The following is a 26609-nucleotide window of genomic DNA, read 5'->3' as shown; positions in this document are numbered from 1 at the left end:
TGTACGTGCACATCCCTAAATTCACCTGGTCCTCACAATCTGAAGTTATCCCTGTTTCACAAAGGGAGAACCTGAGCCTGAAGGTCAAAAGAGTTTAGGATTTTGCCTGAAAGAGCTCAGGTCTTTTTACCATACTCATTCTGCTGGAATTGGGGGTGCACAAGGGAAAAGGAGGGCCCTGGAAGGTGTGCAAGAGACCATAGGTTCTATAGTCACCGAGGGTCCTTGCTCTGTAGAGACCGTGACCCCATTTCCCAAAGCAGCCTCACTACATGTCCTTGCCCCTTTCCATTTTTATGCATGAGTCTTGTTCTCCCAACCATATGGCAAGAGCATAGGGAAGAGAGACCTTGTCATGCTTCACTGTGCTCCTTTCCATGCCTTCCTTGCCCAAGTAAGGTGTCAGTTAGCTATTTTGTTGGTAGGAAGTTGCCATTGCTAATTATTGTAGCCTACTGCTGTCATGTCAGACAACCTGGTCCTAGGAAACACTATGGTAGGAGAGGCAGGTGAATCTTTTCCAAGGGACTAGCCTGGGAGACAGGTTTCTTCAAGGTATGCCAATGGCTCATGGGGCACTTCTGATGATTTCCCCAGTGAAGGGAGGGAGACAGCTAGAAAATTTAAGGCGTGTAAGGGAAAGCAGAAGTAGATGGAAAAGGGGCATCTTTATGGCTCAGTTGGTTAAGCAGCTTCCTTCCGCTGGGGTCATGATCTCAGGGTCCTGGGATTCAGCCCCATATCAGGCTCCCTCCTCATCAGGGAGGCTGCTTCTCCTTCTCCCTCTGTGCTTTCTCTCCCTCTCTCGCTCTCTTTCTCTCAAATAAATAAATGAATAACATTTTTTTTAAAGTAGAGGGAAAAGCCCATTCTTGCAAGAAAGGGAAATGAAATGTGGAAAGAAGGAATAACTGCTGCGGAGGCCTCTGCCGGAGCGCTAAGGGCCTTAAGATGCAGGTCGCAGATCCTGGCCATGCCGGGGAACAGAAGATGGAAAAGTCAAAATCAGCTATCATATCAGAATCTCCACTTTCTTTTTTCCTCTTCAGAGTCAACACACATTTTGATACCTCACAACAATGCTTTCAGTATGGAATCATCGTCTCCGTTTCACTGATGAGTATGCCAAGGACTCGATGAGCTTAGGTACCTGCCCAAGGTCACATAGGGCAGACCGGATGCGAATCCTGGTCCCGAGGGCTTTCGCCCAGAGCTCTGGTGGTTCTGGCAGCGGGGAAGCGGGCAGGTGGCGGTGGCGAGGGCTCTCTAATAGTGACGGCATTGATGACGGGGCCACTGACCCGCGTGCAGCCAGCGAGCCGTGCCAGATTTCTGGGGTCGGTCCTGGCAGACAGGCTGCGGGGTCTGGCTCTGTGGGGTATTCTGAGGGATCGGCACCCTGGGGCTCAGACTGTGCAGCTCCTAGTCCTCGGCCGCCCACAGGCATTGGCGAAGGCCAGCCGTCCCGGCCGAGGACCAGCAGGCCGTGTGCCGTTGTAAGGGGTTCCCCCGGGACTGGCCGGAGCCTCCAGGGAGGCAGGGAGGGGAGGGGGGCACGGGCGAAGGCCCGCTGCTGCCACCTCGCAAGGACAGCTTCTACAGCACCCGGCCTAAATCAGAACACCTGGGCGATGGGCGCTTCCATGACTCAGGTGCAGGCGAGATGCGCCCTGGCACCGCTCCCTGCGCCCCTGCAGTGGAGATCGGGAGCCCAGGGTGTCGGCTCAAAACCTGGAGCGAAGGGCTAAGTGCTGGATCCCTACACCTAACCCAAGTCCGACAGGTGAGAGACCAGGACAGGGCAGGGGGAGGGGACCCTCCCTGGCCCCACCCCTCGGGGGGGCTGTCAACCATTCAGGGGCGTGGCCTCCGGGCCCGCTCAGCCCCTAGTGGGCGAGCACAGCGCGCGGGCCCCGCCCCCTCCTATAAGAGCGGTGCGGCACTGCAGCTAGCGCAGTTCTCACTGAGACCCGTCGCCCGGACTCTACGTGAGACCCACCGCCCGGACTCACCATGGTGAGTGCGGTCCCGCGGGCATCGCGCCCCTCCCCTTGTTGCTCTTCTCCTTCGGGACCCTCCATCCCGGGATGCTTGGACCCCACGTCCGACGTTCCGGGTCTGCAGGAGGTGCGAGGGTTTGTGCATTCCCCCACCCCCACTCTCTTCTGGTGACTTTGGCCGAGCCGTGCTGTCCACTTTTGGAGGCTGGGGAAGGGGGATGGAGTGGGGTGGGATTCTTCGCTTAGCTGAGAGGAATCCTTCTGGAAATCGCCTCCTGCTCCACCAGGCATTTGTGCCCTAACCCTCCTGAAGGGGAGTCGCGATCCCGCGCCCAGTCCTTTCCGCGGATGAGGGAGACCCGCTGGGCTGCTCTCCGCCCCTAGCCTCCCGACCCCGACCCCCGCTCCCTGGATCTGAGCGAACACGTGCTTAGCCCAAGAAGGTGGTAGGGGGTCAGATTACTTGGTCCAGCATCCCCTTTTCCACCGACTGTGTGTGCATCCCTCCTACCCACAGCACCCCCCCAGTGACTCAGCACCCCGCTTATGAGCCGGGAGGGGTGGCGGGAATGGGGTTCGGCGTTGTGTGGCGAGCCGGCCCCTCTCCAGCCGGAGCCGAGTGAACGGACGGGCAGAGACAGCTGGCGCTGAGCGAGAGCGCGGGCCCAGGCCAGGTTGGGGGGAGGGGAAAGAGGTGTGTGTAGGGGGGTGGTATTTATAGCCCAGGAACGGGGGCCGAAATCCAATCTTCACTTTCGGCTAGGATGTAACTGGAAAGAATCTAGAAGGGGGGCGACTGCAGGGCCCGGGTGCAGGATGGCGCTCACCCTCTGCAGGGCAAGGCGGTTTACCTCTGGGGCCTCACCGCAGGTTCCGCTTCCTTTTCTGGGTATTTGGAAACCGTCACCCCGCCATTTCGGTGTTGGGAAGGGAGGCTGCGCGGGCCCTGCGCCGCACCACTTTGGCTCTTTAGGGGTTAATTTCACACTGGCAGGGATGAGCCTAAGGCAGCGAGTGCCCCAGTGCCCACAACCCTATTGCCTGCGCCTGCCATCTGCACTCTCTGCTATTTCTGTGAGGGCTGCACGGTGGATGAAGGTGGTGAAGACACCCAGAGTGCGGGGGTGGAGGTGGGGAGAGGAGCCAGATGGGATTGATCCCCAGAGCCAGATGGGATTTAAAGGTGGGGGAGAGGGCATCCTGATGGCCAGTGTGTGTGGTCAGTTGATGCCAGACCAGAAGGCTGAGACATCCCTGCAGCCCACTGGAAAGAAAGGGGGAGAGGGTTATGAGAAATTCTAGTTGTTCACCTTCAAAGAGGGCTTCTAGCTATAAACTCATGCTTCTGGAAAACCTGCTCCTTTTCAGGCTTCAGAAGGTGGCTTTGGGAGTAGAAAGCTGGAAACAGCTGAGAAGTTGTGTGTCCTTGTCTGTTACTGCAGTGTCTGCCTGTCTTTCATAGGCACTTGCCCTCTCTGTCCTCCCTGAGTGTCTTGTGAGTGTGGCAGGGTCATGTGGAGCCACAGCTCTTACCTGACAAGGTCCGCACAGAGAAGGGGACTAATAAGGGATTGGTTTGCCCTACTGGGTGCCTCCAGTCATTAAGTCCTATGTGGGGGGAGCGTGCGCAGGCTGCCAGCCTCTTCCGACCTCTGCCCAGCCCCAGGCCTCCACTTTTGCCAACTGAATCGTCCTAGCCGGTAGGTGATAGGGTGGAAGAGAGGCTCAGGAGGGGAGTACTGCAGATGTGGTGCTTATGCTGTGTCCCCTCTCTTTATCCCTCAGCGCGAATGCATCTCAGTCCATGTGGGGCAGGCAGGTGTCCAGATGGGCAATGCCTGTTGGGAGCTCTACTGTCTAGAACACGGGATCCAGCCTGATGGGCAGATGCCCAGTGACAAGACCATCGGTGGAGGGGACGACTCCTTTACCACCTTCTTCTGTGAAACCGGTGCCGGGAAGCATGTGCCCCGGGCCGTGTTTGTGGACCTGGAGCCCACTGTAATTGGTGAGTTGAAGATGGGGTGGAATTGAGGGGAGCAGACAGTGACTCTAAGCTTCTCTCTGGAGAGCTGGTGTCTAGACCAGCTTTCCTGGCCCTACAAACTCTTTGCCCTGTTTGCAGCTGAGGAAGGGAGGCTGACTGTGGGCTAGCCTGGGTGGTGGGTCTGGGTTTCTCACACACTGGTATCACAGGCTTGCAGAAGGACGAGCTCTTCCATACATCTGACCGCAACTACCGCACTGGGGGAGGGAGATCCCTGCTGAGCGCAGCCTTGTGGTTTGTGCCCTAATGATGTGTTTGTGCCCTTCCAGATGAGATCCGAAATGGCCCGTACCGGCAGCTCTTCCACCCAGAGCAGCTCATCACTGGGAAGGAGGACGCTGCTAACAACTATGCCCGTGGTCACTACACCATCGGCAAGGAGATCATTGACCCAGTACTGGACCGGATCCGCAAGCTGGTGAGAACTTGGGATGGAAGGGAGGGGGCTTTTGAGATGATGCTAATGGTCAGGAACAGTTTTTTTCAGGATCCATTTTGGGGAGTCATCTCTAATTTTATGGGTTCCAGAGCATGCTGCTGCTATGAGATACTTACTAGTCTCTGCCCTGACTCCTGAAAGATTTTAGGCTTTTGTGGAGCCAGAAGGTAGAGTTCCTCAGGCCCCTGGCCTACCTACACTGCTCTTTCTCTTTCCTGCCTTTCAGTCTGACCAGTGCACAGGACTTCAGGGCTTCCTGGTCTTCCACAGCTTCGGAGGGGGCACCGGCTCGGGCTTCACCTCACTCCTGATGGAGCGGCTCTCTGTTGACTACGGCAAGAAATCCAAGCTGGAGTTCTCCATCTACCCCGCCCCGCAGGTGTCCACAGCTGTGGTGGAGCCCTACAACTCCATCCTGACCACCCACACCACCCTGGAGCACTCGGACTGTGCCTTCATGGTGGACAATGAGGCCATCTATGACATCTGCCGCCGCAACCTGGACATCGAGCGCCCCACCTACACCAACCTCAACCGGCTCATCAGCCAGATCGTGTCCTCCATCACGGCCTCCCTGCGCTTCGACGGGGCCCTCAACGTGGACCTGACTGAGTTCCAGACCAACCTGGTGCCCTACCCTCGCATCCACTTCCCCCTGGCCACCTACGCGCCGGTCATCTCAGCGGAGAAGGCCTACCACGAGCAGCTGTCGGTGGCAGAGATCACCAACGCCTGCTTCGAGCCTGCCAACCAGATGGTGAAGTGTGACCCCCGTCACGGCAAGTACATGGCCTGCTGCCTGCTGTACCGGGGCGACGTGGTGCCCAAGGAAGTCAACGCCGCCATCGCCGCCATCAAGACCAAGCGCAGTATTCAGTTTGTGGACTGGTGCCCCACGGGCTTCAAGGTGGGGATCAACTACCAGCCCCCCACCGTGGTGCCCGGGGGCGACCTGGCCAAGGTGCAGCGTGCCGTGTGCATGCTGAGCAACACGACGGCCATCGCTGAGGCCTGGGCCCGCCTGGACCACAAGTTCGACCTGATGTATGCCAAGAGGGCCTTTGTGCACTGGTACGTGGGCGAGGGCATGGAGGAGGGGGAGTTCTCGGAGGCCCGGGAGGATATGGCTGCCCTGGAGAAGGATTATGAGGAGGTGGGCATCGACTCCTATGAGGACGAGGATGAGGGAGAAGAATAGAGCAGCTGCCTGGAGCCCACTCACTATGTTTATTGCAAAATCCTTTCGAAATAAACAGTCTCCTTGCACGGTTTCTTGTCCCCTCTGTGAGTGCTGGAGCTTCTGCTGCCTTCCTCTCTGTGCTGCTGCCGCCCGCTGCTTCTGCTGCTGCCCTCATTCTTTGCTGCCTATGACCCTTTTCCCTTCCGTGGCTGAAGGTGAGACCTGCCAAGGGGTCCTTGCCAGGCCGGAGGAAACGTGACCCCAGGGACCTTGATGTAAGACCCCAGGGGTGCCCAGGATGGTAGAGAGGAAATGAGGACTGACTCCTGGACCTGTCGTCCAGCCACAAGCTGTTGAAAGATACAAGTTTTCACTTCCTTTCCAAGTAGGAGTTTAAGCCCAGCAGTTTCTGTATTTGAGTTAGACTGCTACCCTGTTCTTCCTGCTGCTTCTGCATTCACTGACTCTGGAAGCTTGGCCCGGGCACCTCTGTGCGAGATGAGGGCCTGGGTGCGGGGCTGGGCTGGCCCACAGTTCCTGGGCATGGAGCCTAGTCATGAGCTTGGGGGATGGGAGGGGACAAGGGCCATCTCCTAGAGTTGTTTGTGTCACCGCACCTCTGAGTAGCTTTGCACAGCTGTCTCTCCTGATGCATTGCTGGGGCCTAGGGCTGTGCCATTAAAAGTCAGGTCATCTCCCCTCTGTTTGTTCTTTCTTTCTGGCCTCAGCTTCTATGCTAGCGGGAGGGAGCCTCCTGCCAGGGCCCCCGGGAAAATTCCAACATTGCTAATAGGCACCCTAGGACCCGCATCGACGTCAGCACGTGGGGGTGAGCATGGCTGGGGCGGGGGAGGGGAGGAAGAAGCTTCAAACTTGGGAGCAGGAGATGTCAGCCCTGCCCTTCCCTTCCCCTCCCTGGTGATTCAGGGACGCAGTGCCCTTCCCTAGGGAACAGGTTTCAAGCCCGGCAAAGGCAGGGCCCCTGTTTACTCAGCAGAGTAGGGCAGGAAGTGGCAGCTGGATACTGCCATACCACACTGGCCTCATTAATCATTAACCATGTGTGTGCTAGAACCCTCTGGGAGAAACTGTGGACCAAATGGCTGCCACCACCACTCCCCTTGCCCCCAGGCTGAGGCTGGGAGAGACCTGTGAAGTTGCTGTCTAAAAGCTTCCTCAGGTGTCTCCACCCAGAAGCCCTTGCCTGGCAAACCGGCTGGGCTGCTTTGACTCAGCGACCCACTCCTGGGAATGAAGCAAAGAACAAACTGGATGTGCTTCTGGGGGGGCCCTGGTCCCAATTCTTAGCATAGAAGCCAGGTTGATCCAGAACAGCTTTAAGTTTTTGACTAAGACAAGCTAGGAGCAGAACTGCCTCCTCCCAGCTAGCCAGATTTAAGGTAAGGACACCTGCCTCCTTAGGCGGAAAGCCCATCTCATGCCATTCCTCACTACGCCAGTCCCTCTTCCCAGTCTGTTCCCTTGGAAATGGCAACCAGACCTCGGGCCCCTGGCACCTCTTCTCTCTCACTCCAGGAACGATGAGACTAAGATCCACACCAAGCTGCTTTCACTTTATTCTATTTATACATTCTCCTGCTCCCAGATGTGAAGGCAGACCATGATGTAAGCTCAGCAGTCCTGCTCAGAGCCTTTCTAGATTCTCAGTTTCCCTTTCTCCATCTCCCACCCTCGTCCACCCCAACTTAGTCAGTCCCCCTGTCCAGTTGTTGCTCTTGGAGGGAAGAGAGCAGAAGCAGAGAAATAAGACTGAGTTGACTGTCCCCATCCACCTGCCTCCAACGACAAGACAGCAGTCCTGGAGAGACTGGACGGAGATTCTAATGAGGGATGGGAGCCTCCTTCCAAGCACAAGGGCCACCTTCTCAACGCCGCCACTGGTTTGCTCAGATCTGGGTGGTGTGCTGGCCTGAAGCTGGGGGTTGCAGCGCCTCCAACTGACTGAGGAGGAGAGAAATGGGAGGGCGCTGCTGGGGGTCTACGGTCATCATTGAGGCCAGTAGCTGCCGCAAGGCTGAAGAATGCCTGTGGAAGGAGACGGGCAGGGTGAATGGAGGATCCCCATTCCCCGTGCTAAGGTTCCAACTCCACTAATGTCAGGGAGGAGTCTGAAATGTTTGGTGCCCCTTTGATTGCTCACCTGGGGCTCTGCGGAATGCTGAGTTGGTTCTGCACAGCAAGGGCCACGCTGTCACCCTTCTGGAACACCATGTCATATGGGCCTTCCCCAAACATCATGGCATATAGCACACAGCCTAGGGACTGAGCATAACTTGGTTATTCCTTGACAGGGCACCAATGGAGGGGATAGCGCTCTTCTTCATTCTGTAGTGACAGGTGACCACATAAGCTAAAGAGTACACTGACCGCGGCCACACACCACCACCAGGGTCCACAGCAACCACCAGTTGGCTGGAGGCTTCTGCACCCCTTGCTTAGCCACTGCCTTCAGCCCTGACACTTAGCTGTACTCGCTCTGTTCACGGGGCAGGATTATACCACTTCCTGAGCAACTGAGTACAGTGTCAGTGACAGTTCCCAGGCAGGAAGTCAGGGGGATGGGGACATAAACGGTTCCTGGGGCCCCATGCCCAGGAAACCAAAGGCCTGCCCCTCTGCCGCGCAGCAGGTGCACAGCAGTGCTCCTCCCCTCCCACGTGCTCAGCCCACATGCTCCTCACCCAGACGTCAGTCCGCTCATCGATGACACAGTGGCTCTGTACAGAGAAGAGCTCCGGGGCCCGGTAGGAGATGGTACATCGCTGGGCTGCCCAGTCCTGGAACAGTGGCCCCACAGCTCAAACGAGGGGCACAGGTCATACTCATGTGACCAAACTGGGGTATGCAAGAGAAAAGGCTGAAGATGGGGAACAAGAGGGCAAAGGAACCTGGACACTCTTTTACCTGCAGGGCCAGAGCCTGGCGGGAGCCCTCCACATGGATGCAAGCTTGATTCATGGAACCCAAGTCCATTAAAACCGGCTGCCCCTCATCTCCAAGCAAGATATTGGTGGGCTTCAGGTCCCTGTAGGGAAGTGGAAATGGTTCATGAGCATTCCTGAATAGGGAGGCTAGAACCCCTGAGGGCAAAAGAATCATGGGGACTGTTCCTTGGGAGGAGAGCAGAGACCTCTCATTCCTTTTCGAGAGGCTCTTCCTTTCTACCCCATAAGCATACAGGGCCCCTCCCACTGACCTGTGCGCATAACCTCTGGCATGAATGGCCTCAAGGCCTCTGCAGATACCCAGCAGCAGCTGAAGGATTTGCTCTTCAGTCAAGAAGTTGCCTTTGTCCTTCAGCCTTTCTATCTCGTTCCACAGCGTACCCCTCTGAAACACAAGTTTCCCCACGGTTGGACATGTTTTCTGAGCCTCTCCTCCCTCGGCCTGATCCCTTCCCTGCGTCACAGCCTAGCAACTCTTTCCCCACACACACTACACACCTCACAGTCCTCCTTGGGCTCCCCTAAATTCCAAATCTGAAGCGGTCAAACCCAGGACATGGTCTCTGCTTCCTGACATGCTTGACTACTCACTCAGCCCTCGGTAGATGACTCTGTTGCAAGCCCCTCCATTGCCAGGAGACTTTCTGACCTTGAAGAAGGGTAGCAGCAGCCAGGCCTCATGTTTAGTGCCCCGCTCCCTCAGACAATAAGCCACAAGGCGAAGGATGTTGGGGTGATGGAAGAGGCGATGCATGTCTGCTTCTCGTTGGGCCTCCTCCCGATCCTGCTGCTCGTGACACAGGATCCGCTTCAGGGCGTAGAAGTGTCCGTCATGTAACCCCTCCACTAGGTCCACATAGCTGAACCCACTGTGGGCCAAAGGGGTCAGTGAAGGACCACGGTCATCTCCCACACTGCTTGGACCCAGAGGAACTCCCTGGGGGAGAAGGGGAGGGGGGTATCTTTCCCAGTTAGCACGAAACCCTCCCAAGATGTGGCTTCAAGAGAAGGCTGAAGATTTTACACTTTGAGTTCAGGAGTAGGAACACAATAATCTTTGAGGTACTTTGGTCATAACCACTGCCCTACACATGGCAAATGTTCCATAAATATTACATGAGTAACAGTCAACTTTTACGAAGTGCTGGGAACCAGCATTATCTCATTTAATCCTCACAACTCCAGCAGCGACAAAAGACAAAAGACAATTATCTCCATTAAGCAGATGAAGAAATCATGGTTTTTCAAGGTCACACAAGGTGGATCCAGGAGGCCTGGCTCACTTTCTTGACTACCATGTCACTAGGTTCTGTCAGATGAGCTAAAGCATAGGTTAAGAGAATAAAATGTTTGTGTTCCTATCATGCGCAGACGGTTGTCCTTCAATCACCAGAACACTGGGGACTAACTAAGTGATTTCCAAACACTCACCCCTCCCCCAGTTTCTGGATGAAGAGGTAGCGCTTATTGTCAATGATGACAGTTCCCCGAGAGCAGACACACAGTGCGTGGCCCATAGTGTCACAGTCATCCTCCTCAAGGGCGGTCTGAGGCTGCCGACGGCTTCGTCCAGGTTGAGTGGTCTCTTCCAGGCGATGAGCTGGGGTCCCAGCGGATCATGCTGGAAGGAAAAGAACAGCAGGGTCGTGGGTCAGACATGATCCAGGCGACCCCTTAAGTACCAATGTGGAGGGCTGGCGCCCGGGTCTCGAAACGTAGAGAAAACGGGCCTTGGCGACGCCAGCTCCAAGAAGGCTGGGGTCAGGTGCCTTGAAGCCTCCAGCCACGCAGAGACTGCAAGGCCGCTTCCTCCAACCCCAGCCCACCTTTGAGCCGCCCCGCTCCCACGGCCGTCGGGCCGCCACTGCAGGGCAGAGGGTAGCTCCGCGGGATGCGAGGTCCGGGCCCACCCCTGGGAGAGCCCACCCCCCGCCTCGGCGCGCAGAAGCCCCCGGACAGCCAGCCGGGACTCCCCACTGACCTGGCTCGGGCTGGAGAGAAGCGCCGGGGCCCGGAAGAAGTGGATACGTCATCAGGCCGCGCCGGCGTAACGGCCCGCGGTATCCTAGCAACCGCTGGGCATCGGGATAATGTGGGGGCGCGGAGCTGAGAGGCCGCGGGCGGGCTAAGCCTGGGGGAGGACGGGTCCCAGGACCCGGGTGACGGTTCCACACCTGGCCTTCAGTAGTGGTCAAGACGCAGGCACCCACGCCAAAGGGGAGCAAAGCCGGGCTCGGCCCGAGGCCCCCAGGACCTCCATCTCCCAATGCCGGAGGTAGGAAGCTGACGACAGTCCAGCCCCGAGGGGCGGGTGTTGGGGCGCGTGCTGGCTGCCTGGACCCCTACCCCCTACAGCTCTGATCAGTACAACCTTGGGGGCTCTCGCCTATATTCCACTACCCTAGTTTCAGTGGTTGAGAGCTTGGGCACTGGAACCGGACTAGGTTCTAAATCCTGTCTTAATAGCTTAGTTACTAGCCGTGTGGCCTTGGACCGCTTAACGTCTCAGAGCCTCAGTTTCCCTAATTGTAAACAAGGTATAATAGTACCTAAAATTAAGTGCATGTACTGTGAGGCCAGACTGCTTAGTTCAAATCCCAGCTCTGCTAAATTAGTTGTGTGACCTCGAACAGGTTATTTAAAATTTCTGTCTCAATTTCCTCATCTGTAAAGTGGGAATGATAATTATCATCTGTACGGAGTTTTTTGAAGATTAAATGAGATGTAAAGTGCTTAGCACAATATCTGACATAGCCCTCAGTTAGTGTCAATAAACAAATTACTGTTATTTTTATTATTATTTTATTTTTCTTATTCTGGTCCTTACATCCTGGGCTTGGGACTGTGAAGGCAGGAGCCACAGAAATTCACAAATTCCCAAGCCCTGGCACCAAGTAGTTGTCTTTGACATCTGTCACACAGGCAGGCAGGGATAAATTGAAGAGCAGTGCACATCCAAAGAAGACAGAATGGCTGAGGTGGTCTCTTTTGCTATAACAGGGCCACCAGGAAAAAGATCCCCTTATAATTTGGTCCCCCACTTTCACACCACTGGGAAGATCTGGTTTCCATTGGTTCTGAATCTGTTTTAGCCCCCTGGTTCTGCCATTCATTCATCTAGATTTAACCCGCTATGTGCTGGGCCCTATGCTAGAAGCTGAGAATTCAAGATGGACGAGGTACTCTCCACCCTCAGGGAGCTCAGTTTGGTAGGACAGTGCTTCTCAATCTTGAATGTCTTGGGGATCGCTTGGGAATCTTGTTAAAATGCAAATTCCGATTCTATAGGTCTGAGGTAGGACCTGAGACTCTGCATTTCTAACAAGCTCCCAGGTGACACTGATGAAGCGGATTCAACATGTAGAGGATTTTTACAAACTAGTAGAGTAGCGGGTGGACAAGTCCAGGCTACCCGCCTGGCAACTTGAGGTGGTCCCCGCCCCCTTGCTTGCTGAGGTTCCCTCCCAGGAATCTGCCACGTGACAATCGGACCGCCCTCTCAGACTAGAGGAGCCCCGTTAGCGCCATGGCTCCCGAGAAGCCGCTTTGCCTTCCCGCCCTGCTGTTGCCACTTCTGACGCTGCTGCTGCCCCAGGTAAAATGACAGGATTGAATCAGCAGGCTGGGTGTGGTGAGGCGGGACGAGATCTAGCCCAGGAGAGAAAGAAAGTGAAACTCAGAACAGTGGGCAGGGCTAGTTCCATCTCCTCAACGGACACTGACCCCCCACTGCAGATCTTTGCTGAGCATGGTCTCTTTTGCAGGCAGACACTCGGTCATTCGTAGTGGATCGGGAAAATGACAGATTCCTCCTGGATGGGGTCCCGTTCCGCTACGTGTCTGGCAGCCTGCACTACTTTCGGGTACCACGGGTGCTTTGGGCAGACCGGCTTTTCAAGATGCGAATGAGTGGCCTCAACACTGTACAGTTGTAAGAAGTGCTCAGGAGAGCCACGGAGGGTGGGATTTACCCTTCCTACCACCCCCGTAAGAAGGGGATTGGGACAGGAAGCCTAGCTGGGTATGAGAGCTCCAGGGCTGTCGGGCCAAGGTGGGGAAGGGTGGGCCAGGACCTCCTTCCGACAGCTTCCCGGAGATGCCCTGCAAGGCCTGAGCCCTTAGGCCTCTCTAGCACCTCCCTGCCTTATGCCCTGTTAACCTCTTTCTTTCTCAGTTATGTGCCCTGGAACTACCATGAGCCAGAGCCTGGGGTCTATAACTTTAATGGCAGCCGGGACCTCTTTGCATTTCTGAACGAGGCATCTGTAGCGAACCTGTTGGTCATACTGAGACCAGGACCTTACATCTGTGCAGAGTGGGACATGGTGAGTTAGGAGAAGGGACAGACCCAGAGCCACTCCTGTGCAGTTCCTCTATTCCTCCCATCTGCCCGCACTATAGGGCCACGTCCAGTGCTAGACTCAACATCCTCCCTTCTAACCTCCCCTCCCCCACTCCCAAACAACAAAACCTGCTGTCTTTATGTTTGTCTCAGGGGGGCCTCCCAGCCTGGTTGCTTCAAAAACCTGATATACATCTGAGAACCTCAGATCCAGGTGAGTTGGGACAACATTTTTAACACAGAAAAAAAGCAACCAACAGCAACAAAATGGGTCTTTTGAGTGCTCAAAACCGAAAAGACCATCCCCAAACTGGAGATCATTCATGCAGATATTTGAGTGTTTCCTTCATGCCTAGCAAGATGCTACAAACTGGCGGACCAGACAGACCCAGCCCTTGTGCCGTGGAGCTTATGGTGAAAGAAACAGCTTTTTAAAAACCCAAGACCTGTAAGATTAGTGCAAGCTGTAAAAATACCACACATGAAAATAGACAAGGAGTTGAGATTGTGAGTAACAGAGAAGGCGTATTTGGGGGTAGGGACGTCAGAAAAGGCTTTTCTGAGATGATGACATTTCACTTGACTCTAGGGAAGGGAAAGGTGACAATGACCAGGTAGAGGGAACGGTATATTCTAAAGCCCAGAGGTGGGAAAGAACACGGTCTGCTTGAGGCCAGCTTGGCTGGAGCCTAGTGAGTAAGGGAGAGAGGAATGTGATGGGAAATTGGAGATAGATAGGGACTGTTCATGCAGGACCTGGTAGGCCACTGTAAGAGTTTGCATTTGATTCTAAGCACAGTAGAAAGCCACTGAAAGAGCCTAACCAGACAGGTTTGATTTGTTTTCAGATTACTTTAGCCTGGATGTGGGGAATGGAGGGAGGGGGGCAAGCGTGGAGAAACTAATTGGGAGACTCTCACTGTAGCTGAGGAGGGAGGCAGTGGCTCCTGGACTAAGATGACGGAGGTGGAGACAGGAAGAAGAGGGCAGAAGTGAGATGTAGGTTGGAGATCCAAATCACCAGGACTTGTTGATAGATTTTGACGGGAAGGAGAAGTGGGGGGCAGCACGGGTAGGGTCTGGAAAGAAAGGGGTCCCCTTTCTTGCCAGTCCAGATGGCGGTGCCATTTACTGACATAGGGAAGGTGGAGGAGACTAGGGGTGGCAAAGGACCACCTTTTTGGGGGAAAAACAGTTTTTTTGGTCATGTTAAATTTCTATCCCATCACACTCCAGTGAGGATGTTAAGTAAGCCACAGGCTGTGTGAGTGTGGCACCCATGGGGAGGTCTGAGCAAGAGATAAATTTGGGACCCATCAGTCTAAAGATGGCATGTAGATCCATGGCTATTGAGACATTGCCTGAGGAAAGAGCACAGGGAGAGAAAAGATGAGAATTCAAGATGAAGCTCTGAAATGCCCAACATTTCAAGGAGTTTGGATTTTACTTCAGGATTTAACTAGGAAGTCATCAGAGCAGGGGAGTGATTTTATCTGATGTATATCTTTTAAAAAGATCACTCTGGTGAAATGCTCTGTATCTGCTGGGGACCCTGCAGGGACTGTCCCACTTCTGAGGGCGCTGAAGAGCTTTATGCCCCTCAGAACAATTCCCCAACTCCACTGGCCATGAAATACATTTGAAATGATAAAGTCATGCTGGAACATCCGCTTTTCTCAAGAAAGCCAGTGCCCTCTTCACTGCTGAGTCCACAGCGCCTTTCCAGGTCTCTCTCCTCTCCATCCTTTGACATACGTTCTCCTCTTGGCTTCCAAGATAACCACCTTTATCTGGTCCCGGCTCCTTCCCCGCGCTCCAGCCTTGCTGACCACTCCTTAGTCTCTTTTGTTTGTTTTAAACATTTTTTTTATTCATTTGAGAGAGAGAGGGAGAGCCTGAGAGAGAGAGAGAGAGAGAGATCATGAGCGGGGTGGGGAGGAGCAGAGGGAGAAGCAGACTCCTAGCTGAGCAGGGAGCCTGAAGCAGGACTCCATCCCAGGACCCTGGGTCTATGACCTGAGCAGAAGGCAGACGCTTAACCAACTGAGCCACGCAGACGCGCTCCTTCTTAGTCTCATGCTGGTTCTGCTCCCTTTCTCTTTCTGCTAAATGCTGGGGTGTTGCTGGGCTCAGTCCTCGGAAGCTTCTCTTCTATGTGTTCACTCCTTAGATAATCTCATCCATTGTTATGGCTTTCAATCCCATCTAATAGCTAATGACTCTGAAATAGGAAATCTCCAGTCAGGGGACACCTGGGTGGCTCAGTTGGTTAAGCGTCTACCTTCTGCTCAGGTCGTGATCCTGGGATCAAGGTCTGCGTCCCGCTCCTTGCTCAGCAGGGAGCCTGCTTCTCCCCCTGCCTGCCGCTCCCCCAGCTATTCCTATGATCCCCTCAGTTATTGGTGACTCCATTTTCCAGCCGATCGGGCTAAGCACTGTGGTTTAATTCTTCATGCCTCTCTCTCCCACCTCACCTTCTACCTATCAGAAAACTCTGCAGCTTTACTCTCAAAATATATTGAATTCAGCTACTTTTCATCACCCTCACTAATCCAAACCGCCTCTCCCACCTGGACACTGTTAAGAGCTTACTTACTGGTTTCCCTTCTTTGCTCCTACCCCTTTGTTCTCAGTACAGGGTGATCCTGTTAAAATAGAAGTTTAAATACATATCTCAGATCATGCCATTTCACTGTTTAAACCTCTCCAGTAGGTTCTCATCTCATTCAGAATATGAACCATGGATTCCTTAAAATGGCTTATTAGGTGCTACCTAATTGGCCCTGTCACCTCCCTGACCTCTACTCTTTTCCTCTTTGTTCACGCTGGCCCCATTGTTGTTTTTCAAACCCACCAGGCACATTCCTGCTTTGAGGCCTTTGCACTCTGTGCTCTCGCTATATTCCTGCAGAATAACCTTCTCAGTGAGACTTGTCCTGGGCTACTCTCTAAAATTTAAGCTCCCCCACACTTTATATCCTTCTTCCCTGCTTTATTTTTTCTCCTTGGCACTAACATACTATATATTTTAACTGTTTGTTTATTGTCTGCCTTCCTCAGTGGGAAGGAAGTTCCACAAGGGCAGAGATTTTTATCAATTTTGTTCTACTCTGTATCCCTAACACCTAGAACATTGCTTGGTGCACAGTAAGCACCCATAGATATTTGTTGAATGACATTTAACATGTGCTTGGATTAAAGGAGGCAGTTAAATCTGGACACCCTTTATACCGAACACAAAATGTAAAGGAATTCAATGTTTTTGTTTGTTTTTTAAAGATTTTATTTATTTGTCAGCGAGAGAGAGAGAGAGAGGGAGCAAGAGAGCACAAACAGGGGGAGCAGAGGCAGAGGGAGAAGCAGGCTCCCTGCTGAGCAAGGAGCTGGATGTGGGACTTGATCCCTGGACCCTGAGATCATGACCTCAGCCGAAGGCAGGCACCTAACTGACTGAGCCACCTGGGTGTCCCTAACATTTTTCTTACGTTTAAAAATTAAATTTACGAACGCCGCTCTAAGGTTTCCTGCTCTCAGATGTCCTCGCCATGCAAATTCACCAGTGCTCAGGGTTCAGAGTCGCAGCTGCTCAGGTTCATTTGTGGACAAGTGGGGTACGAACTGTAGCCCAGGGTCAGGCAGCACAAAGGTTGCTGGCCTTGATGCTATGGGTAGGGGCTGCGAAGGTGGTGGTGTCCTAATGAGCAGAACACCGCTCCTTCCTTTAGACTTTCTTGCCGCAGTGGACTCCTGGTTCAAGGTCTTGCTGCCCAGGTTATATCCATGGCTCTACCACAATGGGGGCAACATCATTAGCGTTCAGGTACAAGTGACCGGGTACAGGTTGACCGGGCAAGGGGAAGGAGGTGCCAGGGGTCCTAATGTCTGCTCCAGAGCCGAGCTCTACTTTTCCTTTTCCCGGGCAGGTGGAGAATGAATATGGCAGCTACAGAGCCTGTGACTTCGGCTACATGAGGCACCTGGCTGGGCTCTTCCGCGCGCTGCTAGGAGACAGGATCCTGCTCTTCACCACGGATGGGCCTGAAGGACTCAAATGTGGCTCCCTCCAGGGACTCTATACCACTGTGGATTTTGGCCCAGGTCTCCTGAGTGAGGGTGGAGTGGAGTCCGGGAAAGGGGGCATCTCTTCCATGTTTATCTTTCACCTTTGCCTCCTTTTGGCAGCTGACAACATGACCAAAATCTTTGCCCTGCTTCGGAAGTATGAACCCCATGGGCCACTGGTGAGGAGCTGGAGGGGAGGGCAATTAAAGCCGGAGTCACGGTTGGGAAGGGTTGAGCTCAGTTGCCATCCCGCTTATGGCTGCTTTCACTCCACGTTTTAGGTGAACTCCGAGTACTACACAGGCTGGCTGGATTACTGGGGCCAGAATCACTCCATGCGGTCCATTTTGGCTGTGACCACAGGCCTAGAGAACATGCTGAGGCTGGGAGCCAGTGTAAACATGTAAGAGCCAACATGAAGCCGTTAACGGGGTGTTGGGGGATGAAGATGATTCAGTGGGTCAGCTTTTGCCTTTTCCCCCACCTTTCCCCGCTCCAGGTACATGTTCCACGGAGGTACCAATTTTGGATACTGGAATGGTGAGTCCAGATGGTCCCTGGGGTGGAGGCAGGGAGGCATCAAGGAATTAGAAGCCGCGGGCTGGGCACATTAGGTCTAGAAGCTGGATGTGGCCACCACTGCCCCCTCTCATGGCAAAATTCTCTGCATGAATGTCTTTGCTTAGTGCCTGTCATTTGAGACACTGAATTAAGGAAATTGGTTTGACCCAGGTGCTGATGAGAAGGGACGCTTTCTTCCAATTACTACCAGCTATGACTACGATGCACCAATATCCGAAGCAGGGGACCCCACACCTAAGCTTTTTGCTCTTCGAAATGTCATCAGCAAGGTGCCCTACCACTTCATTAAGCGCCAAAGGCTTTCATTAATTTGGGGGAAAGGGAGTACTTAAGTTGTTTGTAATGGGGTCCCATAAATCACTGTTGTTGTCTGGGCCACGGAGCCCACAGAACCATTTCCCAGCTACGCAGATGGGATTGCCTGGGAAGAGACACACAAGCATGTGCAGAATTACAGGATCTTCGTAACCCCTTGAAGCCCTTCCCTGGACCCCAGGTTGAGAACCCTGCGCTAGGGTCTCGGAATAGGGGTTGTTAGTATATGTGCCAGGGTCTCGGAATAAGGGTGGTTTGTGTGGTTTTCCTATGGCTCCTGAGAGAATTTGGGCTCAGTTCCAGGAAATTCCCTTGGGACCTTTACCTCCCCCCAGCCCCAAGATGATGCTTGGACCTTTGACCCTGCATCTGGTAAGCTTTTCCTTATCTTTTCTCTGATTCTACCTCTCTGTTCTCCAAATGGCCCAGCCCATCCTGCCCTCTATTCCGGAACTTCCCTTTTAATACCTTCCCCTTATTCTAACAGGATGGGGATTTGCTGGCTTTCCTAGACTTCCTATGCCCCCAAGGGCCCATCCGTTCAATCTTGCCATTGCCCTTTGAGGCTGTCAAACAGGTAAGGCGTAATCCCACATCCGGTAGGCATGCCAGCCTTCCTCAACAGCCCTAGCAAAAGGTTCTCTCAGCTGCGGATCTTCCCCATAGTATCCTTTCTTAACCTCTCAGTTACATCTTAAGTACTTGCTCTCCCATACACAGGACCGTGGCTTTGTGTTGTACCGGACCTATCTGACCTATACCATTTCTGAGCCAACACAGTTCTGGGTGCCTAACAATGGAGTCCATGACCGTGCCTATGTGATGGTAGATGGGGTAAGGACCTAATTCTAGGCTACCTCGTGAGCCTGTCTTTTCTCCTCCCCAGCACCCTTTAGCCTTAAGTTCCCCTTATCTGCCTTTTCCCACTGTCCGCCCACATTTGCAGGGGGGCCACGGATAAGCTAGGATGAGGAAGAATTTGACTGAGGCTAAGGTTCCAGAATGCATGGGTAACTGACAGATGGGCTACATTCTCTTTGCTCGCCAAATACGTGTGCTAACATAGCTTCCTGTGTCACAGCCATGAGCCCTTCCTCTCACAGCTCCTCTTGTCCACAGGTGTTTCAGGGTGTTTTGGAACGAAACATGAAACACCAACTATTTTTGATGGGGACAGTAGGGGCCAAACTGGACATCTTACTGGAAAACATGGGGAGGCTCAGTTTCGGGTCTAACAGCAGTGACTTCAAGGTGAGTTAGTCTTGCCCACCCCTTCTCCTCCAGACTCTTACTGACCAAACTCCCCTGGACAAACAGGGGCCTAATGGAGGACAAACGAGCTTAAATAATGATGAATTTTCATTTGCCTTCTTCACAGGGCCTGTTAGAGCCGCCAATTCTGGGGCAAAGAGTCCTCACCCAGTGGCTGATGTTCCCTCTCAAAGTTGATAAGCTTGTAAAGTGGTGGTTTCCCCTCCAGTTGATGAAAAGGTCACATCCTCAAGTTCCCTCTGGCCCCACCTTCTACTCTACGACATTTCCAATTTTAGGAGAAGGCCGGGACACTTTTCTCTTTCTACCTGGATGGACCAAGGTACTGCTGACAGTGGGGTCAGAGTGATGAGAGAAAAATTATGGAAAGAGGGGGAGCAGAAATTATTCCTGATTAGAAACCCAAAAAGGAGGGGCGCCTGGGTGGCTCAGTCGGTTGAACATCTGACTCTTGATTTCAGCTCAGGTTGTGATCTCGAGGTCATGGGTTCCATGCTCAGCACGGGGAGTCGGCTTGGGATTCTCTCTTTCCTTCTCCCTCTGCCCCTCTCCCCTGTGCTCTCTCTTTTTCCTCTCTCAAATAAGGAAGGAAAGAAGGAAAGGAAGGAACCCAAAAGGGGATGATTCTACCTCCCTGAGAGCTGACCCTTTTATTTTCTGCTCTCTTTTCTCTTTCCCAGGGCCAAGTCTGGATCAATGGGTTTAACTTGGGCCGGTACTGGACAAAGCGCGGGCCACAAGAGACCCTCTACGTGCCAAGACCCCTGTTGTTTTCTAGGGGAGCCCTCAACAAAATCACACTGCTGGAGCTAGAAAACGTGCCTCCTCAGCCCCAAATCCAGTTTCTGGACAGGCCTATCCTCAATAGCACCTTGCATAAGACATACATCTATTCCCTCTCGCCTGATACACAAAGTGCCTCTGAACCAATGGAGTTAAGTGGGCACTGAAAGAAAGGTAACCCCTTGGACCTGGGACATAGAGTGGGCAGGATCCCTTGGTGCTGTGCTGGCCACGGTGACCACAAGGAACCAAAGGCCGCAGGCCTGAATGCAAGTCCAAGTGCAGTTTCCTTGCCAAACTTTATTGTGATTAAAGTTCCACAGACAGTCGCAGCTCCATACCCCTCTGTGGCCCTGTCTTTGCCCTGGTTCCTGAGTGTCTTTCCTAATATTCCAAATACTCCAGTTTCACGGGAAAGAAGAAACCTAGGGCTAGCATGAATGCACCCTCTCAGGGCCGAGCTGGCTCCAGGCGCAGCCGTAAGAGATCAGGAAGAGGGCTTGGCGGCCTGGCAGCGGTGATCCCGGAGGCAGCGTGTGGAGCAGAAAGAGAAGTCAAGATAGTGAAAGGGAGTGAGGCCTTGGAGGGATGTCCCGCAACTCCAGCAGCGTCTGGACGAGAGGAAGACAGATGGCTGAACAGGTACCCCAGAAACTTTCCAACCCGAGCTCTCCCCACCCCTCCAGCCATTTCCGGTTTTGCTCCAGAGGGTTCCCAGAACATTTCCAGCCACCCCCACCCCCAGCCTTTCTGAGCGCACTGCAGCATTCACTCTACTTGCCCACGCCAGGCCTAGCCATCACGCCTGCCCCTGCACTTACGGAGCACTGAGGGCTGCAGAGCCAGGGGTCTGTGGGGTGGGGGCTCCCAGCTGGGCAGCCAGCCGGCGCTCTGCGGCCAGAGCTCTCTGAGGGGAAGAGAAGTCTTGTTAAGGGCAAGTCCCCAGTGGTGGACAGGGTGCCCAAGAAGGGACAGCTGCACGCTGGGAAGTCAGACCTCTAAGGACATCGGGGCCGTGGAAGAGAGGAGCTCCGGCCTCACCTTCTCACGATCACTGAGGGCGGCAAAGCGCTGCTGCCCTTCTTGCTCCCTCTCCTCCTGCTCCCGCTGCTTCCGCTGCTGCTGCTCCCGTTGCCGCCGGGCCGCCTTCTGCTCCTTTTTCCGCATGGCCTGCCGTGCCTCCATTTCTGGCGTCAGTGGCCCTGGCACCTGGAGGATTTCGGGGGAGGTGTAAGGTAAGACCCATACAAACTGTCCTCGGGAAAACTATAAGTAGAAAAGATCTTAGCCAGGATCCAGGCTGCCTTCCTACTGTGCTGTGGCTTCCTTTCCCAGCTGACCTGAGCCTTGCTGTAATCATAAGCATCTGGATTCTTCTCCATGAACCTTCGGAACTCATTACGCGTTGACTTGTCAGCTGCAACTGTATATGGTGGCCGGGCCTGGGCATCCCTGAGTGCGAAAAGCCCCAAATATGGGTTCAACTTGCCTCCTGCATCTCCCAACCTCACCCAGACAGATCAAGGGGAATACTGTCAAGTAGCCAGTACCAGTGTTAGCCTCCAGATGATCCTCTCTATACCCCAAAGGGCTCGGCTTGGGGACCCTTACTTACTGCACGGTAGGGTCGGCACCTGCCTCCAGCAGGAGGCGAACCACTGAGCCTCTCCCAGCTGCAGCTGCTGCATGCAGGAGGGTGAAGCCACTGGAACCCAAGGGGGCACTGAGCAGAGACAGAACTCCAGGGTCTGCGGGGCCGGCAGCTAGCTGGAGTCTCAACGTCCCAACATCTCCGGCTCGGCAAGCGGCTAGAAGCACGTCCCAGAGCTCTGACTGATCGGGGGTCTCGGCCTCATCCAGGGAAGGCCCCAAAGGGCCTGCACGTGCCTGGGTGGACTGTGAGGTGGTCTCATCATCTCCTTGAGGTTGCTGGGCAAGAGTCACATGCGCCCCGGCTGCCAGGTCTCGGCTTCTCTCCTTCTTATTCCTTTTCCTCCTCCTCTGCTTTGGCAGGACCTCAAACTCATGAAGATCCAGGGTCCCTACTGTCAATTCTACTAGCTCCAACTCTACCTGGAAGCTGTCTTCTCCGCCTGACCCTGAACCTAGGGAAAAATAGGACACGTTAGGTCCATCTGAAGAAATACGCAGAGGGTGGAAGGATGTGGGCTGCCCCCGATGTAGAAGAATGTACATAAAAAGAGAATCCAGATTGTCTTGAAATGAAAATAAGTATTTGTATTTTGTCACCCAAAATCAAGTAGCATGTCAAGAGCTGAATCCATCAGTATCACATGCAGAAATAAGGCTCTCAGCTGAGACGGGAAAGACCCAGCAGGAGCTATGGAGGGACAAGCGTCCTTAGACTCTCCCCTTGAGTCGCGTTAGGACGGTACACAACAGGAGAGAACACGGGAGCAGTGACAGCCACGCAGGCTAGGAGTCTGCAGCCAGGAAAGCAGGCCTTAGCTCCAAACTGCAGTGTCCGGTAAGACAGGGCAATTATGTGAGATTCGTGCCACACAAGGATCTTTCACTTACCATTTCATGTTTTCTAAGTACTGGGGATACATCAGTGAACTAAAGAGAACAGGACGTTTGGAAAGGTCACTAAACCCGTCTCAGTAACTGCTACCGGATGCCCCTTGTCATAACAGCCCTATACGTGTACGTGACAGTGTGTATGTTGTGTAAGGGCTCATTATAAAGAGGGAAGCGACAGTAGATTTGACACTGCATCTCCAGGATAGACACCCAGAAAGAGAGTTGACAGTTGCCCGATGGCGCTCAAACCCTGTTTGGGAGATTCCTCATTCTGCCCAAGTGCCTCATTTTCATCACTGGAGACCTTTCTTTCTGCCTCCATAGCCTTCTTCCCCCCTCTAGTCTTCCAGTGTGTCTGAGGTGAGTCCAACTTGACTGTCTCCCGGGGGTCTTCTCCTGCCATAAAACAAAAGGTGTTTCTCAAGTTTAGCTGAGCAGAAGCCAGCCCAGGTCTCTCTAAATGAAGATGTCTGGATATATAAGTGAGAACCCAAGGCTTGGGCTGGAAGTTACAGGAAGATGTAGGGAGACCGGGCATCTGGATCGAAAGCTCACCGTGGACATGCAAGGTGGTCAGCTTCTGGAGCACACGCTGTAGCTCTCGGAAGGTGGGTCTGCGGGTAGCGAGGGGGATATCCCAAAGTCGGGGATCTCCCCGTTGCAGGGGCGCCCCCTGGCCTCCGAAGAACAGGGACCGGCCAGAGCGGGGAGCACGCAGCAGTACTGTCCAAGCCTCCCCCAGCGCTTTGGCCCAGACTGGCCCTGCCAGCAGCTCACGAACATCCTAGAGAAGAGAGTAATTCAGCCCCATGTATCTTCTCTTGCTATTTTTCAATCTCCAACCAAAAACCGGCCCACGGATGATGTGTAAGGAATGGGAAGTAGAAGATAATAGAGGGGAGGAAGAATGAGAGGACGAAGACTCTTCATGGATCCATCCCTAGTCTACCTTCCCCTTCCCAGAAATAATGAAGGACTGGGAGGATGCAGGTGTCAAGCTCCCCACTGTCACATTTGATGAGAGGGAAAAAAAGTAGATTAGCAGACCACCAGATCTGAGACGCTGAACTCACCTTGTATAACGTGGCTTCATTATAGCGCCTCAGGTTGGCTCCAGCAGAACGAGAAGCCCCACCCCGGGCATCCCAAATGCCCTGGGCTGTGCCCCGCTTGGCCCGCACTGTGTAGCGGTGAAACGTTTTGTGGGTCACCACGTCTCTTCTGTAGACAACACAGACTCAGTGCTGGAAACCAGCCCATACACCCAGGCTAACAGAACCCAATGCGTCCTTATACCCCAGGCAGCACCCTCTCACCCTTGGAAAATGGCTCCAGCAAAGTGCCCGGCTGCAGCCATGAGCACCACACAGTGTCTGGGACCTCCGTTTTGCAGGTTGTGTAGGAGCAGTTCAGGTTCTTCTGGGGGCATCTGGATGACAGAGGGACAGCACAAACATGCCCGTGGCACTCACTGACAGGAAGAAACCCAGTACCAGTGCCAAGTGTCTTACATGTGTGACCTCATTTCCCACAACCATCCTGAGGCTTGTCTCTACTTTACGGACAAGGAAATCTGAGGCTAGTAGAGGTAGTCAAGATCAAGTAGTGGAACAATTCAAACCTAGATTGGTCTGTTTCCAAACTTAATTCCTTTACACCTGACCCCAGATTCTGGCCAATTCAATCTAAGACTGTGCTGTCAGTGGTGATACCCACACCCAACAGGAAGAAAATAAGAAATGGCCCTCTTAGGGGAGACCTAGGCTGAGTGTACAAAGGCTGCAGTTGGCCACACAATCTGGGCCGCCACTTGCCTGGCGAGGGCCTAGCACACAGCGATAGGCATAAAGAAACTGGCCCCAAGCGTTCTGGAAGAGAACCCGATGGGGGTGGAAGCCTTGGGGTCTGTTGGGCTTCTCAAACTCAGCCCGCTCCTCATCCGGTATCTGCAAGTCCGCCTCACTGGCTGCGTCTGAGTCCTCTGATCCTGAGATGCTGGAAAGATCTCCTGAAAACAACATGAGGTGCACAAGTTTGGTGTTCCATCTTTGACCTTTCCTCAAGCTCCTAAACTAGGGCCTTCCTCCACCCCCATGTCCTACTCAACACAGGTCTCCTACCGGCCATCACCTGTGGAGCTCCGCTTTTCAAAATCCAGGGCAGACAGGAGAGGCTTGTCCTTGAGACGTTGCTTTAGGTTAAACCGATGCCAGTCAAGCTTATAATGTTCCCTCTGGTAGGAGGCAAAGAAAGAGGCTGAATGTGGAAATATGCCCTAGCCTGGCCCTTTGTGGTACCCGAGACCAGTGACAGAACTCCAGGAAGTATGACTAGGTAATACCAACTGCCTCAGTCAAAACGTGGACCTTTATTAATTAAAGACAAATCACACGTCTGCCTCTCCTCACCCACCGTTATACTTTTGCTTCCACCACTTAGCTCTGCACCTAGCCTTTTACCTGCTCCTGGTGGTTGTGGAAGGTCTGGTCACAAGTGGAACAAAATAACTTCTCTGAAATATCCAGCACACCCTGGAGTGGTTTTCTTTCTGGGCTTGTTCTCTGCCCTGAACCTAAATAAGGGGAGGGTAATTAGAGGTGGAAAGGGAGTCCAAATCTGCAGTACTGGGGATTACATTCAGTATCTAATATACAAAGGAGGATACAAAAGAAAAAAACGGCACATCCATTCTTTCAAATACTTTATAATCTAGGAATCATGAGATAAATGGCACAGTAATCACTTTATACAATCAATATGTTTCTGAAAAAATGAGACAAGTACATATCACACACTTTACAATTAACTAAAGGGATTGTTTAAAGGAATCCTGTAGAAGGTGATTTTTGGTAACGTTAAAAATTATTTTTAACTGCAAAAACCACTTCCCAAATGCCCTAGCTGGCATTTCCAATTACAGTGTGGTTTGTTTAAAAAAAAAGTTCAAGAGAAACAACCAGAGACAAATTAAGATTGTTAAAAAAAAAACAAACCCAAAAATTGTTTTGCATTCATTAAGAATGAGTGATTTGATTGGAAACCAGTTGAATTTGGACTGTATCTAGGAATTTTGAAGTTTTTTGCAGACAGTGCTGTAAACGTAACCAGACATAAGCAATGGCAAGAGGCTTGTTTGGAGACAATTCAGGGGCCTGTGCTGGAAAGAGCCTGGAGACTGAGTGAATTTAAGATAAATTTTATCCAGTAGAAAGAGATGTCAACAAGGGCTCTTAAACCGGGGAATATCAGGAAGAATGTGCTCCCTGGACGAGCAATAAGCTCTAAAGAGCCTGTCACGTTCCTCGTGGGTCCTCCCCAAACCTTCCCAGATACCTGGACAGGAAGTCCGCAGGGCCTGGGCCAGAGCCTCCCCAGAAGAGTGGTTCACCAGGCTCAGGCCCTGAAGGACCGGAGCATCCGCGTTGAGGTCAAACAGGGAGACCAACGCAGGAACCTGGGTTGCAGCTGAAACCGGCGACATGGCTGAGCAGAAATTCTTTAGGAGGCGCTCCTGGAGCAGAAAGAGGGGACAGAAACAGAGCTCCCCAGAGTGCGATCCTACCGCCCGGTCTCCTGCCTGCCTGACTTGGTCTCTTCCACGCTGCAAGGCACCTCAGGCCTCGCTCTGGTACAGGAGTCCGCTCTGGGGATTAATACGTGACCCCAGGCCCCTTCTCAAATCGACAGTCTCGGACCACATAGAATGAAAGGGGGAAGCGTCCAGGTCCCAAATCGAGCCCAGTAGAGCTAAAATCACTGAGGTTCCCTGACCTCTCCTCGATACCCGTCGGATGAGCTCCAGCAATGACTAAACCGTGTGGACTCGCCTCTGCCCTCAGAAGCGGCACCAAAGGTCCCGGGGAGCAGAGCGACACGCACGCCTACAATTCCAAGCCCGGATTTCTGCAACACCTCAACAATCTCGTCACTACGGAGCAGTGAAGGGGACAAACGGTCTCCCGCGCCTCAGCCCCGCCCCACATAGCGCGCGCTATTGGTCGTCTGACTGTCCAAAACCCACTTCTAACCTTTAGTCCCGCCCCCGAAGCCAAGAATTGGCCGTCGTATCTCCACCCC

General features: G+C 53.3%; 4 protein-coding genes across 18 annotated transcripts; 2 read left to right on the top strand and 2 right to left on the bottom strand.

Annotated features, from left to right (window-relative positions):
• The first annotated feature begins 1930 nt into the window (after positions 1–1930).
• Positions 1931–5757, top strand: LOC100466505 (tubulin alpha-4A chain). 2 transcript variants are annotated; one of them, XM_002924797.4, is made up of 4 exons: positions 1931–2016; positions 3786–4008; positions 4317–4465; positions 4713–5757. In XM_002924797.4, the coding sequence occupies exons 1-4, from the start codon at positions 2014–2016 to the stop codon at positions 5682–5684; spliced, it is 1347 nt and encodes a 448-aa protein (XP_002924843.2). In that variant the 5' UTR covers positions 1931–2013; the 3' UTR covers positions 5685–5757. The 2 variants fall into 2 exon arrangements, with proteins under 2 accessions (XP_002924843.2, XP_034511115.1); XM_034655224.1 differs by having other exon boundaries at positions 2014–2127.
• A 1462-nt stretch (positions 5758–7219) lies between these two features.
• On the bottom strand, positions 7220–10755 carry STK16 (serine/threonine kinase 16). Of its 4 annotated transcripts, none has more exons than XM_034655225.1 (8): positions 10614–10755; positions 10064–10253; positions 9282–9501; positions 8884–9017; positions 8592–8712; positions 8369–8464; positions 7828–7949; positions 7220–7712 (listed from the first exon to the last, which is right to left on the bottom strand). In XM_034655225.1, exons 2-8 carry the CDS (start codon positions 10147–10149, stop codon positions 7574–7576), a joined length of 918 nt encoding a protein of 305 aa, XP_034511116.1. In that variant the 5' UTR covers positions 10150–10253; positions 10614–10755; the 3' UTR covers positions 7220–7573. The 4 variants fall into 4 exon arrangements, with proteins under 4 accessions (XP_034511116.1, XP_034511118.1, XP_034511117.1 ...); XM_034655227.1 differs by having other exon boundaries at positions 7220–7628; XM_034655226.1 differs by lacking the exon at positions 10614–10755 and adding an exon at positions 10459–10603.
• On the top strand, positions 10736–22217 carry GLB1L (galactosidase beta 1 like). Of its 10 annotated transcripts, XM_002913657.4 has the most exons (18): positions 10744–10907; positions 12101–12227; positions 12397–12563; positions 12807–12957; positions 13128–13188; positions 16700–16794; positions 16898–17072; positions 17157–17215; positions 17318–17439; positions 17536–17576; positions 17769–17887; positions 18231–18305; positions 18421–18510; positions 18654–18767; positions 19053–19184; positions 19312–19527; positions 19886–20630; positions 21324–22217. In XM_002913657.4, the coding sequence occupies exons 2-17, from the start codon at positions 12159–12161 to the stop codon at positions 20153–20155; spliced, it is 1956 nt and encodes a 651-aa protein (XP_002913703.2). In that variant the 5' UTR covers positions 10744–10907; positions 12101–12158; the 3' UTR covers positions 20156–20630; positions 21324–22217. The 10 variants fall into 10 exon arrangements, with proteins under 10 accessions (XP_034511111.1, XP_019662747.2, XP_019662742.2 ...); XM_034655220.1 differs by having other exon boundaries at positions 10736–10907; positions 11959–12227; positions 16898–17215; XM_019807188.2 differs by having other exon boundaries at positions 10737–10907; positions 12136–12227; positions 16898–17215.
• ANKZF1 (ankyrin repeat and zinc finger peptidyl tRNA hydrolase 1) lies at positions 20269–26490 on the bottom strand. 2 transcript variants are annotated; one of them, XM_019807166.2, is made up of 14 exons: positions 26304–26490; positions 25866–26043; positions 24992–25104; positions 24663–24765; positions 24347–24540; positions 23849–23961; positions 23606–23753; positions 23088–23316; positions 22782–22928; positions 21604–22093; positions 21329–21440; positions 21030–21197; positions 20810–20895; positions 20269–20599 (listed from the first exon to the last, which is right to left on the bottom strand). In XM_019807166.2, exons 2-14 carry the CDS (start codon positions 26011–26013, stop codon positions 20476–20478), a joined length of 2175 nt encoding a protein of 724 aa, XP_019662725.2. In that variant the 5' UTR covers positions 26014–26043; positions 26304–26490; the 3' UTR covers positions 20269–20475. The 2 variants fall into 2 exon arrangements, with proteins under 2 accessions (XP_019662725.2, XP_011231815.2); XM_011233513.3 differs by lacking the exons at positions 25866–26043; positions 26304–26490 and having other exon boundaries at positions 24653–24765; positions 24992–25007.
• Between the last annotated feature and the right edge of the window lie 119 nt (positions 26491–26609).

The sequence above is a fragment of the Ailuropoda melanoleuca genome, chromosome 2 (genome assembly GCF_002007445.2).
Source record: "Ailuropoda melanoleuca isolate Jingjing chromosome 2, ASM200744v2, whole genome shotgun sequence".
Taxonomy (NCBI): Eukaryota; Metazoa; Chordata; class Mammalia; order Carnivora; family Ursidae; genus Ailuropoda; species Ailuropoda melanoleuca.
The sequence above is the reverse complement of the archived record's forward strand: the minus strand, read 5'-3'. Positions and strand labels throughout refer to the sequence as shown.